The sequence below is a fragment of the Centrocercus urophasianus genome, unplaced genomic scaffold (genome assembly GCF_019232065.1).
Source record: "Centrocercus urophasianus isolate 14NV4802_14NV808 unplaced genomic scaffold, USGS_Curo_1.0 seq_426, whole genome shotgun sequence".
NCBI classification, from domain to species: domain Eukaryota; kingdom Metazoa; phylum Chordata; class Aves; order Galliformes; family Phasianidae; genus Centrocercus; species Centrocercus urophasianus.
Genome location: NW_024885007.1, coordinates 1 through 15,075, shown reverse-complemented (window position 1 = coordinate 15,075; position 15,075 = coordinate 1). Strand labels below are relative to the sequence as shown.

The 15,075-nt window shown below is 45.4% G+C and overlaps 1 protein-coding gene across 2 annotated transcripts; it reads left to right on the top strand.

The window, feature by feature from the left end:
- Positions 1–5,842: 5,842 nt before the first annotated feature.
- Positions 5,843–13,803, top strand: LOC122168478 (ATP-dependent RNA helicase DDX25-like). Of its 2 annotated transcripts, XM_042833845.1 has the most exons (11): positions 5,843–5,987; positions 6,548–6,595; positions 8,399–8,534; positions 8,605–8,697; positions 8,804–8,906; positions 9,270–9,384; positions 9,989–10,166; positions 10,481–10,718; positions 11,265–11,427; positions 11,932–12,120; positions 13,165–13,803. In XM_042833845.1, exons 4-11 carry the CDS (start codon positions 8,636–8,638, stop codon positions 13,224–13,226), a joined length of 1,110 nt encoding a protein of 369 aa, XP_042689779.1. In that variant the 5' UTR covers positions 5,843–5,987; positions 6,548–6,595; positions 8,399–8,534; positions 8,605–8,635; the 3' UTR covers positions 13,227–13,803. The 2 variants fall into 2 exon arrangements, with proteins under 2 accessions (XP_042689779.1, XP_042689778.1); XM_042833844.1 differs by lacking the exons at positions 5,843–5,987; positions 6,548–6,595; positions 9,270–9,384 and having other exon boundaries at positions 8,442–8,697; positions 8,804–8,896; positions 9,822–10,166.
- Positions 13,804–15,075: the final 1,272 nt, after the last annotated feature.

Genomic DNA, 15,075 nt, shown 5'->3' with positions numbered 1-15,075 from the left:
TTTCATGTGCAGTTGTGATAGCGGGCTTCCTGCAAGCAGGAGAGTGCCCGGAAAACAGCGTTCCGTCTTTATCCCCTGCTGCACGACGCTGATCTCTTTTTCTCCTGGCTCCTCCTTGGCTGAGTACTGCAGGTTCTCGTTCTTTCACGGCGTTTTGCTAATCATACAAATACCATGTAAACAGAAATCCTTACCACCCAAACACAAATATCTTAATTGGTTAATTGCTTTCTTAACAAACATCTGGTTGTAACTTTTGGATGCCTGCTTTACAACATAAACAGAAACATAACCTCTTAACTGTTTAATTACTTCTAGCATTTGTGCCTTTTATACTGGTCATCATTCTGGTCATCTGTCTGTCCTTGCATAGAGATAAGCTGGGAAGGAGGATAGAGGGGAGCATCTTGGAGCCTGCCTACAGCATCCTAACATTCCCACAGAGTGGGACAGCTCTGTTTTGCATAAAGGCCCTGACTCCTTCTTTCTCTTCTGCTTCATCACCTGTATTTTCTAGATCTTCCTTGACTGCAGTGGCTGTTGTGTCATGGACATTCCTGCATGTCCTCAGCTGTTATCAGCAAGCTTGTCCCAGCTTTTGTGTCTTCTTGCAGGACTTTATTGGATACATCTAGTGATAGATGGAGATAAAATGAGGGATTCCTTCGCAAACTGTATCTTTAAGTGTCCAGAAGTGAATGAGCCTACAACTCACGTGCAGTACACCATGAAAAAGATTCTCTCATTTTGGTTACTTGAGCTATTATAGAATAACATCATTAACTGTTGTGTGGTCTTGATCAGGCTGCTTACCAACTGCTTGATCAAGGAGAGCAAGCAGAAGTCTTTTGTCAGCAATCTGAGGTCTCTGCAGATCAATGAGCAGCTGCCTATGGGAGCTGCAATTGCCCTGGCATTCTCTGGCCAAGCAGAACAACAGGCCACCGAGTTCAGCCAACTTCTTCACACAGCTGCTGGGGGAAACACAGGTGATGCTTGGCTGGGTCTCACACTGGCCGACAGGGAGCTGGTCAGGGCTGTGATAGTCAGGGCAGCTTTGGCTGCTTTCACCTGACATGGACCTGATACTTGCAGAGGAGTGTGAAGGCTCCAGCTGATAGAGTTTCCTTACAAGTAAAAGAGTAGACAGGGATGGTGTGGGCCTACTGTTGTGTCAATAAGCACAGGAGCAGAGAGGGCTGATGTACCTCACGGCTTCTTTGCCTCTGTCTTCACCAGCAATGCTTCCCTGGCTTTCATGCCTGAAGGCAGGATTCTAGAGCACAACTACCAAATGACAGGAGAACTCCTCGACAGCAGTCCTGCCAAGAAGGTCTTGGGCTTCCCTGGTAGACAAAAAGCTTCACCTGTGTCAGCAGTGTGTGCTGGTAGTCCAGAGAGCCAACAGTATTCTGGACTGTAACAAAAGAGTGGTGGGCAGCAGGGCAAGGGAGGCGATCGTCATTCTCTACTCTGCCTTCATGAGGCCCCAACTAAAGTACTGTGAATCCTCTTGAACTTTTTTTTTTTTTTTTTGGGGGGGGGGGGGGTAATTTTCTAAAAACAAATCTGTAATACTGAGCCCTGCAGAATTATAAAAGTGTAATATTCTGTATTTCATGGAACACAGTGCACCAGAACACTTCCTGCCCAGAGTCTGCATTCTTAGATCATAAAATCAAACAACTATAGACTTACTATTGGCCACTTCAGTGACGTGAACTAGTGGAAGGTGTCCCTGCCCATGGTATGAGGTTTGGAACTGTTCATTAATGTCCCTTCCAATCCAAATCTGCGATTCTATTAATTTGCATCATAGGAAGTGGAAAAAACTCACCACTTGTGTGCAGGAAAGGGTGGGACAAGGACGGTCACTGCCTGATGGGACACAGAGCAGTGTGAGAAGGGAGCAGAGGCCATGCTGTGAGGGACAGCAGCAGCTCGCATGGCATCAGGAGGCAGAGAGGTGGGAAATGCGCAGAGGGCACTGAGAGCTGGAAGGCAGCACTGCGACCTGGTGGGCAGTCAGGGCTCACAAAGGCAGCAGTGCTCAGGGAACCCACCGTGATGCCATCTCAGGTCCGGATGACCAGGGAATGAAGGGGTGAATGGTGTCTGAACTGCCAAATGGGAGTATGGGTATAGCAAATGAGGGGAAAGTGGAAATACAGTACGTGAGAGCTGGTAATGGGAAACGATTGCAGCAGAGAGAGGGAGGACTGAGTGAATGAAGGTCGGTGGAAAAAAAAAGATGAGGAGCTGAATGCAAGTGTCCAGCTGTGTGTGGGCAGGGTGGTCAGTGCTGCACCGAGCAGACGCTGCCTGGTCACTGTGCTCTCCTGCTCTCATTAAACCCTGCTCCTGGGTATTGCTGTGTGAATGCAGCCATTGTGTGTGTTTGGGGTGAATGTGCTGGCCAAGCTCAGGTGGGACTGAACTTCCCCAGAGGATTCTGTTTGGGATTGTACATACTGGAGGCATTTTGGTATAAGCATCAATTAAAAAATGGGGATTGGTGTTTTCCTTGCTACTTCTTGACTACTGAAAGGAGGTTGCTAAAAGCCTCTGTTTTACCAAAACTGTTTTAATTTATTTTTCTCCTAACGTAAGTTTTTGTGAATTAAATTGGGTTGGCCTCGGGAAAGAAGGTCCCAAGGTGTCAGAGATCAGCACTTAACCATAGAGTTAGGCAGTTGTGCTTGAGAAACAGCTGTATTTTTTGAGTGAATGGTCATTTATAGAAGCAGAAAAACCATCTTTGATGCTAAATTAAAGATGAGTGTTCAACACTCGGTGGCATTATAGGTAAAAATACTCAGACTCCATTTACCAGGAAGAAAATCCAGTGAACATGGATAAGGAGCAGTCGTTGCAGGTTTCTAGGCACTGCTTTACCACACAAGTGAGCGTTTATGTCCAGCTGGAATGTATTGGGCAACTTCTTTGGCATGTCCACTACTGATATTATATTTCAGGATAGAAAGAAAAAGTGAAACATTAATGAACAAAAAATGTTCAGTTTCAAGATGCTGTTTGGCATGATGTTCAGCTGTGGGAATTAGCAAGGATGGCAGAATTCAGGAGATTTTTCTTTAAATGGCTCTTCCTGTATTTCAGCACTTGCACTGCTAGCTCCAGCTTACAATATCCAGGCTCCACGTGGAGCACCCTCAGTGCTGTCAGCTCCTGCAGCCAGTTTTAAACATCCCTAAGCTGGTTATTTCAGAACTGAAAATATAGCACTCATTTTCCTGTCAAGGCCACCGTTTGCTCTTGCCAAGTCTGGAGTTGTAAATCAAAGTTATTTCTGACGCAGTGCAGCAGCTGTGAGAGAGGAGGAGGAAAAATGTGAAAGAAAGAATACTGCAGACACCACGGTCAGTGATGAAATAGAGGAAGAAAGTGCTCCAAGTGTCAGAGCAGAGCTGCTCCTGCAAGCTGTAAAGAAGACCATGGTTGCCCCTGGCAGACCCTAAAGAACCACATCCTAGCAGATTCCTGCACTGCGACTTGTGAAGGACTCTGCATGGGAACTGTTGAGTCCCAGCCTGAACCACTGGTTGAGCACCTGTGGGAAAGGACCAGGTCAGCCATGGGAGCACAGGTGAAGGCAATTCAGCTGTGCAACAGGAAGGGCTGGAGCCTGGCTGCACCTCCCTTAGGCCCCATTTCAGGGCCGACTGCCACAGGAGAAGGATCTCTGCCTGGAGATCCCTCCTTGGTGGAAAATTCCCCTGCAAACCTGCAGTCTACTAATGGAGCTGCCATTACCCAATCAATCAGAGCATTAACCACAGTCACTAGTCATAGCAATTAATAAGCTATTTGGAGAAAATAAATAAAAAGCGAGAAATCCCCACAATCTTCTACTTCTCACCACTGGAAGTACAGCAGGCATCCCTTCATCCTCACCACCACAAAGTGTCAGCAGTCCCAGCAGTGCCTGTCTCCAGTCCTGCCCATTTCAAGTCCCTTCCTGCCTCTGACGTAGCCCTGACCAGGCCCTGCTGTGCCCCCATTCCCTGTTTACCCATCCCTGTTCCTGTCCTGTCCCTGATCCTCCATCTCCTTGCCCATGTTCTGGTCCTGTCCCTGTCCCTACCCTACCACTATCTCCACACCCATCCTCACCCTTTTCTTTATCCTGTCACTGCCCCTGCCCCTCTCCTTTCCCTTTCTTGCCCATCTCCTGCCCCTGTCCCTATCACTTGCCCTGTCCCTACCCTAGACTTTTCCCTATCTTGCCCCTGTCTCTGCCTGTCCCTCTCCTGTCCCCTTCCCTCCCCTGTCCCTGTGCTGTCCCTGCTCCATGCTGCTGACAGAATCTCCTGGGAGCCCACCACAAAGCTGAAAGAAAACTGTAAGACAGAAGAACAGAAGTGTACCACAACTTTTAGAATAATAAAATCTCAGATTCCTGGGGTCATAGAATCATAGAACCACAGAACCACAGAGTCATAAAACCACAGAATCGTGAATCATATGGGTGGGATGAGATTCCAAAAGTCTCATCAGGAGACACATGTTCTCTTCTTTAATAGCTGACAGTCAGAAATCACCATGTTCTATCCAGAAGTCTGTATCGCATACCTGCAGTGGAAATAGTGATGCCTCTGTCTGTCACTAGGACACACAGACTGGGAATCAAAGGCTGAGAGTGAAAAGGTTATTAAGTTTTGAAGTCATTGGATTATGTGCCTAACTTTCAGCAGAACAAAGATGTCCTACTGGTTTTGTTCCCATTATGGGAACAAAAAAGCCTCCTGTCATAGTTTCAAATAAAGTGAGTCTTATTTTATCTTCAGACGAAGAGAGAGGAGTAATGAAACACTGATAAATAACTTAAAACTGTAAATGACTTGATGATTCTTCAAGGAAACACGATATGCCAATTTTAAGTGTTACATCTGACAGAATATGTATCTGCTCACAGCTTGAGTGGATATTTACATAAGAGATGGGCCATTTGTGAAAAGATCACTTGAATATTTGCTTTGAGAATTGTCCAGGGAGCAGTCAGGTGGAAGAGTTTCCTGCCTCTCATCTATACGTTTGTACAGTCAACAAATGTACAGTTGGAAGAGTAGCGCGGTTAGGATTATCGTTGTGGAAAAAAGATTATCATGGTGGAAAAGAGACAATCGAAGAAAAAATGTTTACTTGTATCCGAGGATCTAGGCTCACAGTGGAAAATTCAAAAAAGGAGGGATCTCCAGAAAGAGATCCTTCCCCAGTGGTGGTCAGAGCTTAAATGGGGTCTAGGAGGGTAGAGTGTATTCAGTACATCCAACCAATAATCCAGCACTACTAACTCTACTACTAAACCCTATCTGTGGCACATCACTTGTATCCGTGACATAACATCCACTTTTTGTGGCATATCACCCTGCTGGGCCCTGGGCTTGTGTTGCTGGGTAGCAGTTGGAGGGACTGTCATTGCATCTCCTTTGTTGGGCTGATGAGCTTTGAGGTTTTTTGCAACCTAAATGATTCCAGAATTCTAAGACATTAGGATTCTAAGATTCTAGGATTTCCTGATACCAGGTTTCTAGGATTCGAGTTTTTACATTTTTAGGACTGTAAGGTTCTAAGCTTCTAGGGTTGTAGGATTCTGAGGCAGTGCCTGGACACCAAAGGGACACTGCATGAGGAGATTTCTTCTACATGACATTTTTACAGAACTCTTACACTTGTTTGTTTTTTGTTTTTACAGTCCATAACTTAAACTTGAACCTGGAAAGAGATGATGAGAAAGATGTCTTGATGTGTTTAGTTGACAACAATGAGCACAAACATGAGATCCATGCCTGCTAGATTGATCTGGAAGCACAGACCTGGATGATGGGAAGATTTCCAAAAGCATTTTTCCAGCATTTTGGGGGACTTCTGGCCTCAGAGCGTATGCACTGCGGTGCTAAGAGGCTGCCCTCCTGCAACGGTGACAGCAGCGGCTCCACCCCCAGTAACCTGGGTGGGGACAGAGAAGGGTACTGAGGCCCCATCCCTGCCCAAACGCCGTCCCTGCCCACGGTGCGTCTCCGTCCCTCTCCCTGTCTCACGTCCCTTCACGCCCCACGACGGAGTCCTCGTTCCTACCCTCGTCCCCGTGACCCCTCGTAGCCCGCGGCGGGGTTCCGTCCTTATCCTTGTCTCCACGTTCCCTCGCTCTCCGTGCTGCGGTCCCTTGTCACGTCCCTCACCCCTCACACCCCGTCCCGCTGCCGTTCCCCTCCCGGGACCGCCGCACTGCCGCCATTTTCTCCGTCGAACGGCGGCTCCATGGCGGCGGCGGCGGCCTCAGGCGGTCGAGGGCCGCAGCGGCCGAGGGCGCCGGGGCGCAGCCCGTCCCCGGGCGGCTACCCGAGCTCCAAACCGCTCGGCCGGGACGGCTTCGCTTCTCGGCGCCAGGACGGGTCCGTCTCCCCGGGCCCGCGGCGGGAGCTCCCCGGGCACTGTCGGGGTGAGGGCAGCGCGCGGGGCTACGGGGCCGGGGCTGGACACCCGGCCGGGGCCGTGCCGAGTGCTCCCCTTCGGTTCCCTTCCGCAGAGCCCCTCCGCACCGGCGAAGATGAGGAGAGCGAGGAAGAGGAGAGAGGTGCGCGCGGCGCCGGGTCCGGCTTTGGGGGCGTTGGGGCGGCGCGTCCCGGTGGGGGCGCCGCGCCTCGGAGTGGGGGGGGGGGGCGCCGCGCTGCGAGGGGCCGGGCGGGTGGCGGGCGGCTCGGCCTCCTCTGTCCGTTAATTAATCGCTTAACACCTTTTCATTTTTATGACTCCGTTGCCTTTCTTCAGTTTTATCACTTTTTCCCCCCCAAATACTTTCTGCCGATTGTTTTCGGATTCGTTCTTTTTCCTCACAGCTTTCAGAAATTCGTCACTGTTTTCAAGAATTTATTTTACAATTCTTTCACGACTTCATTGATTTCTTTCCATGTATTTTTCCCAAATATTTCTCATTTCTTGAATTCATAATTTCTGTTTTAACATTTTTTTGCTTTTTAAATGAATTCGTTGGTCCCGCTACTTTTTCACAGATCAGGGGCATTTTTCAAGACTTTGAAAAACAAATTTCTTGCTTTTTCTCACACATTTTCCCAAGCTTATCCCTTTTGTTCTGTGAATTCATTTGTTTTTCACAAATTTTTCAAATTCATTGTTTTCACAATTTTTTTTAGAATTGATCTTTTTTCTTTCACGGTTTTGTCACAAATTTCAGATTTTCCAAACAAATTCACTTAAACAGAATTTGCGAAAATTCATTTTCACTTTTTTCGTGAATTTAACATTTTTTCATTCTATCATTATTAGTCGTTCATATTTCATATCACTGTATCACATCAGATAACCGTGTTGGCTTTTCATGAATTCATTCCATTTTTTCACCCCAATTTCTTCCTGATTTTTTAACTTTTTTTTTCAAGATTTCATCATGAATTCACCCAATTCTTTCACAAATGTGTGACCAGTTTTTGATACCATGCATTTTTTAAAGAATGCATCATTTTTTCACACGTTCATTGCATCCTATTTCGTATTCTTTTCACAAATTTACGTCTTTTTTTCATACAAATTAATTGAACTTTACCTTTTTTCAGTCTTTTTCTACATTTTTAACTTTTTTTCCACTATTTTTTTCACTTTTTCACAAATTCTTCACCTTTTCCTACAGATCCATGTATTTTCCCCTCACATTTATTATTTTTTTCACCTGCTTATTTCTTTTTTCACAACCTTTTTCATGAATTTATTATGTTTTTCATTTTTCACCTTTTTCACATTTTTTCACTTCTTCCCAAATACATTGCTTCTTTTACACTAATTCATGCTCTGTTCTCCCTATTTAGAAGACGTGGATGAGATGTTGCTGCTCACCAATTTTTTCTCTTTTTACACAATATTTTCATTAGGTTTTTCATTATTTTTTTCCAAACATTTCACACATTTTTCACAATTCCATTTGTTTTTTCATGGATTCATCACTTTTTTACATGAATTTGTTGCATTCTCTTCAGAAATTTTGTAAGAAGTCATTTTTTCATGTTATTCTTTTATTTTACAAATTCATGGCGCTCTACCTAAGGAATTGTCACGGATATGTCTTGCTTTTAGTTGGTTTTGGTTTTTTTTTAGTGAATCCCGTTTTTTTCTTCCACAATTTCTTCATGAGTTTTTTCCTTTTCTCTTTTTTCCCCACAATTTTATCATGAATGAACCTTTTTTTTTTTTTTTTTTTTTTTTTTAAAATTTTTTTAATAATTTTTTTTAATGCTTTTTTTTTTTTTCCAACTGATTCGTCCCTTTCTTCATGGATTCACCGCTTTGCATATTCTTCTCACAAATTTATCCATTTTTTCCACAATTTCATGGTTTTCTGCTACGCATGTTTGTCCCCACTTTGCAGAGGACCTGGCTGAGAGTTCACTGCTCAACAAGCTGCTCCACACCTCGCTGGTAGAGAACAGCCACCACGTGGAGGTGCTGCAGCAGGACCCCTCCTCCCCGCTCTTCTCCATCAGAACCTTCGAGGAGCTGCACCTGTGAGTCCCCCAGCACCTGGCCTCGCACACCCCACTTCCTATAGAACGCCCTGGTTGTGCTTTTTCGCAGGAAAAAGGAGCTTTTGCAGGGCGTGTACACCATGGGCTTCAACAGGCCATCGAAGATCCAGGCGAATGCTCTGCCCATCCTGATGGCGCATCCGTGAGTCCTGGCCCCGCAGGAAGGGATGAAGCAGCCCAGTGTGCTGCTCCGAGTCAGGTGCCGGCGCACAGACCCCAGACTTTTACTGCTAACATTTCCCTTGCAGACCCCAAAATCTGATTGCGCAGAGCCAGTCTGGGACGGGCAAAACAGCAGCATTTGTCCTGGCCATGCTGAGCAGAGTGAAAGGCGCTGAGAGGTACCCGCAGGTGTGCAGCAGGGGCACGGCCGCTGGGAGGGGCAGAGATCTGGGTCTGCTGCTGTTGTGTATGGCTTTGGGGTGTTGCAGGCAGAGCTCTGGGTTTGTGTCCGTTTTGTCATTGCTGTTGATTATAATCTCAAGTATCGTCATTGCTGCTCATTGTAAACTCAAGCATCCTGGTTACTGCTCACTGTAATCTCGAGCATCCTGGTTACAGTTTTTTGAAGTCTCTAATATTAAACATCCTAATTGATGCTCATTATAATCTGCAGCTTCCTGGTTGCTAGTTGCTAGTCATTCGTACTTTTCAATGCTTTTTGATGCTTTTTGATGCCTGCCTGTTGCCTAATACCTCTCCCCCCCCTCCCAGTGCCTTTGTCTGGCTCCCACTTATGAGCTGGCCCTGCAGATTGGCCATGTGGCAGAGAAGATGGGGCGGTTCTGCAATGACATCAGGGTCACCTATGCTGTGCAGGGCAACAGAGGTTAGTCCAGCCCTGATGAGTGATTACAGCAGTTAGCAATCCCTAAGTGAATATAGGAATGCCTCATAAGCCTTGAAGTGCCAGGGCTTGCTGAAGCTTGCAGAGCTTGCTGAAGGAGCCTGCATTCACGTGTGCTGCTGATAAGGAGCCACCCTGATGACTACTGTCTTCTTTTTGACACAGACACCCATTTTGCTGGTATCTAACCTCAAAAAGCTGCAGGCAAGCACTAAGCTTAAAAATTGCTGCCTGCAATTTTCAGAGCTTCAGCTTCAGAGCTTCCCTTTGGAACTGAGAAAGTGAGGGACAAACTGACATGAAACACATCAAACTGACAGAAGCACATAATTTGTGGAGTTTCCTGCTGGAAACCCCTTTGCACATCGTTTTGCCCATGCCTTGTCCATTCCTTCCTTCTTCCTTGTCCCTTTCTTTAGTGTTCCTTGCTTGTTCCTTGTCCATCCCTTTTCTTGTTTCCATTCCCATGTCCTTCCCATTTTTTTTGCCCACCCCTCACCCATCTCCCATTTTTTGCCTGTATCTTTTTCCTTTTTTTGGCACCCTTTGCCCCTCTCCTTCCCTTCTTTTGCAACCCCTCTGGCAGTGTCCCCAGGCACCGTGCTGGAGGAGCAGATTGTCATTGGCACGCCAGGCACCATGCTGGACTGGTGCTTCAAGCGGAGACTGCTCAACATGAGGAGGATCTGCATGTTTGTGCTGGATGAGGCTGACATCATGATTGACACGCAGGGATTCTCCTCCCAGAGCATCCGCATCCAGAGGTGAGTCATGGAAATCTGCTTTTGGCATGGGAAGATGCAAAAGGAGGGAGGAGGGAGGTAAGATTTTTCACAAAGGGCTTGCTTTCTCCAAAATGCGCTGGTTTGTTTGTGTTTTTCCATAAGACTCACATTCGTTGTTCAATTGTAAAATTTTCACCAGAAAGTGCTAATGTACAAAGTCCTAGAGTAAATGAGTCCCATGGGCTAACAAACTATCAGTGCTCTTGAGTCCACTGTGCTATGTAGTTCCTCTTTTTAATGAATCCTTAGTGCAGACAAGCTGTTAAGTCTGACGAGTTCTTCTCCCGCCCCAGGGCTCTCCCCAAGAACTGCCAGATGCTGCTTTTCTCCGCCACCTTCAAGGAAAATCTCTGGAAATTTGCCCTGCAAATTGTCTCCAGGCCCATCATCATCAAGCTGCGACAGGAGGAGCTCACTCTGACCAACATTAGGCAGTACTATTTTGTCTGCCAGAACTGGGAGCAGAAGTATGAGGCCCTCTGCAACCTCTATGGCAGCATCACCATTGGCCAGGCCATGATCTTCTGCCAGGTACCTCTCATCTGCAAACTAGTGAGTAACTAGTATTCTGTCTGGCATGCTCAACCCAAGAGTCACCGCAGTGCTGCTCCATAGATTGCCACAATGAATGCAGGGGAAGGATGGAAAGCACACAGCATTCAAAACTCAGTGTGGTAACAGTGCCTAGTAGTTGAGACCACCAATGCCTTGGTGGGCATTGCATGGAAACCATGCTCTGTTTCTTTAACATTTACACTTTGTGTCTAGCAAAGACACTTTGTGATACAACTTCTTGCCCTGCTGCTTCATTTTTGCTCCTTTGTGTCCCAACTTCCTGCTTGTTTTTGCCTTATTTTGAGGCTCTGTCTATTCCAAAGCACCAGGGGCTCAATGGAAAGGAGCACAGGCATTGGGAATGTGAAGGACTGGCACTGAGCAAGCAAGGATTTGGTAAAGTGATGTATTGGCATTAAGCTAGATAAGCAGTAGTAAGGATTTGGGGAAGTTGAAGGGTTGCTGATTGAGAGCAGCAGATGCAGAGCTGCTGGGAAGCTCAGCCTTTTCTCATGTACGCAGACCCGCCGGAGTGCAGACTGGCTCTCGGTGAAGATGATTCAGGATGGGCACCAAGTGGCCATGCTGACAGCAGAGCTGTCCATCGTGCAGAGAGCTGATGTCATCCAGAGGTTTCGTGATGGCAAGGAGAAGGTTCTCATCACCACCAATGTCTGTGCGAGAGGTCAGTCCCAAAAACGGACACACTGAAGGGTGAAAATCTGCTTGCTTCCCCTATGAAAATTCCTTTGCTCTGAGCCCTGTTGTGTGGAAATCCCCTCGCTTTGAACAGTTTTAAGCACTTAGGTTTCATGCTTCAAGTTTCCAACCATGCAGTGACAGGCAGAACTTTATCATGAAAGCTGAGGCTTTTCTCAGTATGATTCTGTGAATTAGGAAAAATTGACCACAATGGGGACTCGAAGGCAAAAGGGATGATAAATGCAAGTTTATTACAGAAATGATCACAAAAAGAAAAAAAATGATCAGAAATGCAAGGAAAAATTGGTCAGAAAGGCAAGGAAAGAGGGATTAGAATGGGAATTTGAGAGAAAAAGTGATCAGAAATGCAGGTGAAGCAGTGATCTCATCCAATGTGCACAGCAATTAAGAAGCAGCCTTCAGAAGGGGTTGGGAGATGGCTTTTAGGGTGATAAAAAGCTGTTTTTGAGAATCCTCTGCCACTCAGGGATTGATGTGGCCCAAGTCACGATTGTGGTGAACTTCAGCCTTCCCATCAACCGTCAGAAGCAGCCAGATTTTGAGACGTATTTGCACCGCATCGGGCGCACAGGGCGCTTCGGGAAGAGGGGCATTGCCTTCAATATGGTGGACAGCCACAGCACGCACCTCGTGCGCTGCATCGAGGAGCATTTCCGTGAGTGCAGTGTTCCCTTGTTCCTCTGTTCCTCCAGTGCAGCCAAGGACTACAGGCTCACCACTTGGTCGTCCACTTCTCACTTCTTTCACTTCTGCAGTAGCTGGAATTTCGTTTTTGGTTAAAAAAAGCAAACAGGGAGTGGAACTTTGCAGAGACAGAGCTGAGAAATGATTTAATAAGAATATGTAATTTAATAAGATATAATGATACAAAATTAGAAGACAGACTAGAAGGATTAGAAGCAGGGCTGAGCACGCTGATCTGCCCCATTTTGCAGTCCTGTTTTCTGCTTTCTCTGGCCACTCTTCTCTGTGTTTCTCCCTGCTGCCTCCTCGTCCATATTCTGTTACAGGTTTCTAACAATTCTATTCTGTGATTCAGTTCCCTTACCCTTCCCACCACAGCTGTGTTTTTCTCATGCTTTTCCCAGTTATAAAATGCAGGGTGAGCCCCCTGGAGTGGTCCCTGTGATTAACAACAATGAATGAGCTTTGTTCCTTGTAGTTGTCTCAATGTTTGTTTGTTTCTCTCAGTTTTCTTTCTCTTTTTTCCCCTTTTCTCTTTGTTTCCCAAAGATGAGACTTAATGTGGCAAAGAGACCAGCGTGTAGTTTGCAAGATGAAAAACCAAGTGGTGGAGTAACCTCAATTATCTGATCTTATTTCTTCATTTTCTACAGTCAGTATTCATGTTGAGATTGAAGGGACAGGACTGTCTTACAAGGATAAAACATCTTCCAAATGTTGTTTGCTTTTAGGATAGAACATCTTCCAAATCTTCCATTTTTTAGATTAAAATATTGTATAAATGTTTGTTGTTTTGGGGACAAAAACTCTTTCGAAAATTGTGCCTTAATTCCTAGTGAGTGATGAAAATTGATGTGGGAGCCCAGATCACATCTCACCTCAACCCAAACTGATGCTTTTCACTTAAACCCTCTGTACAAATCTTACTTTTTTTTAGCAGCCCCAAAGCAGTGGCACCTTGCCATTGCCTGGGACATTTTTCCTTCTTGCACTGACATTTTTTTCCTTTTTACAGAGACTAAGATCAAGAGGCTGGACCCAGATTGCATGGACAAGCTTGAGGAGCTGGAAAACTGAGCAAAAAACATGGCTTAGCTTCAAAGAACTCACGTTTTGGTTTAAAGTATATGGGAAATCCAGGAGAAAATCTCCCAGTTTTCTGAGTTCCTGGAGGTGCTTGGTTTGTTGTGACATTTTAGAAGGAGAGTACGGGGAAAAACCCTCAGCCTAAAAAAATTATTCTGATTGGTTTCTTTGGTGTTTTGGGGGAAGGAATCTTGGTGTTTTGTGGAGATGCTCCTTGATTTTCGGGCAGTGTTTGCCTGTTTTGGGCACTGTTGCTGTTTGGGATACTGCTGCCCTGTTCTGGGCTCTGTTCCTTGTTTTCAGGTGGTGGTTTGTGGTTCTGGGGCACTGTTTGTTGGCTGAGGGTACGATTCCTTGTTTTGTTGGTTGTTGTTGTTTTTTTTTTCTCTGAAGGAAATAAGTGTAAAGCAGACAAGTCCCAGTTCAGCCATCTCGGTGTCTAAGATTTGTGCAGAAACTAGTCCTGATGAGAGGAAGCACTGTTCTGGAATGTGTTAATTTCAAGGCGTGTGGAAACTCTGGGGAACCAAAAAACAGTTTATTAAAGATTATAAACACGAGGGAAAAATGCTATTTTTTTTCCTAATTTCTTTTTTTCCATTTAAATAAAAGAGTTTGGTGCTAAATGATCCCTTCGTTTTAGAGGGTGTTCAGCATACAACATCAAAAACATTCAGTTACTCCAGTAATTTTCTCAGGTCAGCACCAAAATGTTTTACATTATTGGTAAGTCTGGGCTCTTAATGGTGGGCCTGATTTTCCTCTCACTGACATCAGGATTGAATTAATGGAAGACTATGGATTTGCACTGCAGTATTGCAATGAATGGGGTTATACCACAGAAATCTGCTGTGGCCACATGAGGGTAGTAACACTAAAAGCCTCTTTCATCTGCATTTCCTACAAATTCTGCAGGAAATTCCTAAAAGTTAACTGCTCTCACCCCTCCAGTTATTATTACAAAACTTTAATTGAGAATTAACTTCACCTTTTTTGTTGGTGGTGCATTGTTTACTGGGTTGTCAATCTTAAGGCAGGTAGTGTCACATAATAAAGGTAGTGTCACAGAGATTACTAACTATGCTGAATTTCATCATGCCAGGCACCTGCATCTCTCACCTTCAGAATATTGTTGTTAACGTTTACAGGTTTTGGGTTTTTTTTTAAGTTTTAGGTTTTAAGGGAGAGGAAGGAAGACAATTTTTCCTCTGGGACTGAATGTTTGCTTTCATTTTGCCAGTTGCGTTGTCTCCCAGTACTCTAACAGCAGACAGGTCAGCAGGAAGTCAACTATTGTACAGCAGGACGCCCTGACAGTTATTTCCTGACTCACAGGCGATAGTTTTTGAGAAGATTTAATGTCTTTTTTCTTCCTTTCTCTTTTTTTTTTTTCTTTTTTCTTTTACAAAAAGTACAAAGAATGTTTTCCAGCACTGTGTTTGGAGGACATAGATGCCTTCAGGCACAGGGACAACGACACCTGGTGCCAGTGTTCATGCCTGCAACCCACACTCAGCAGCCACCTCAGCTCTACTCTGCTGCTTACATGATCTCCCTTACCTTCGCGGGGCTTCCAGCTCTCCTGACTGTGGTTAAGGGTATCTTTTCAGCAGGCAGTCTGTACGCATGTCCTTTCCACTGCTCTCCACATTTTCCTTTCCCTTTTCTCTTTATTCATTCATATACTTCCCAACTATTTGGCTGCTGTATGAGTTAGAAACTCGTCCCATCTCGAAAGTCTAATGAACTCTTTAGTCAACTTCTTAATTGTGTTTATCATAGAACCATATCACAGAATCACAGAACAGGCTGGGTTGAAAGGGACCACAATGACCATCTC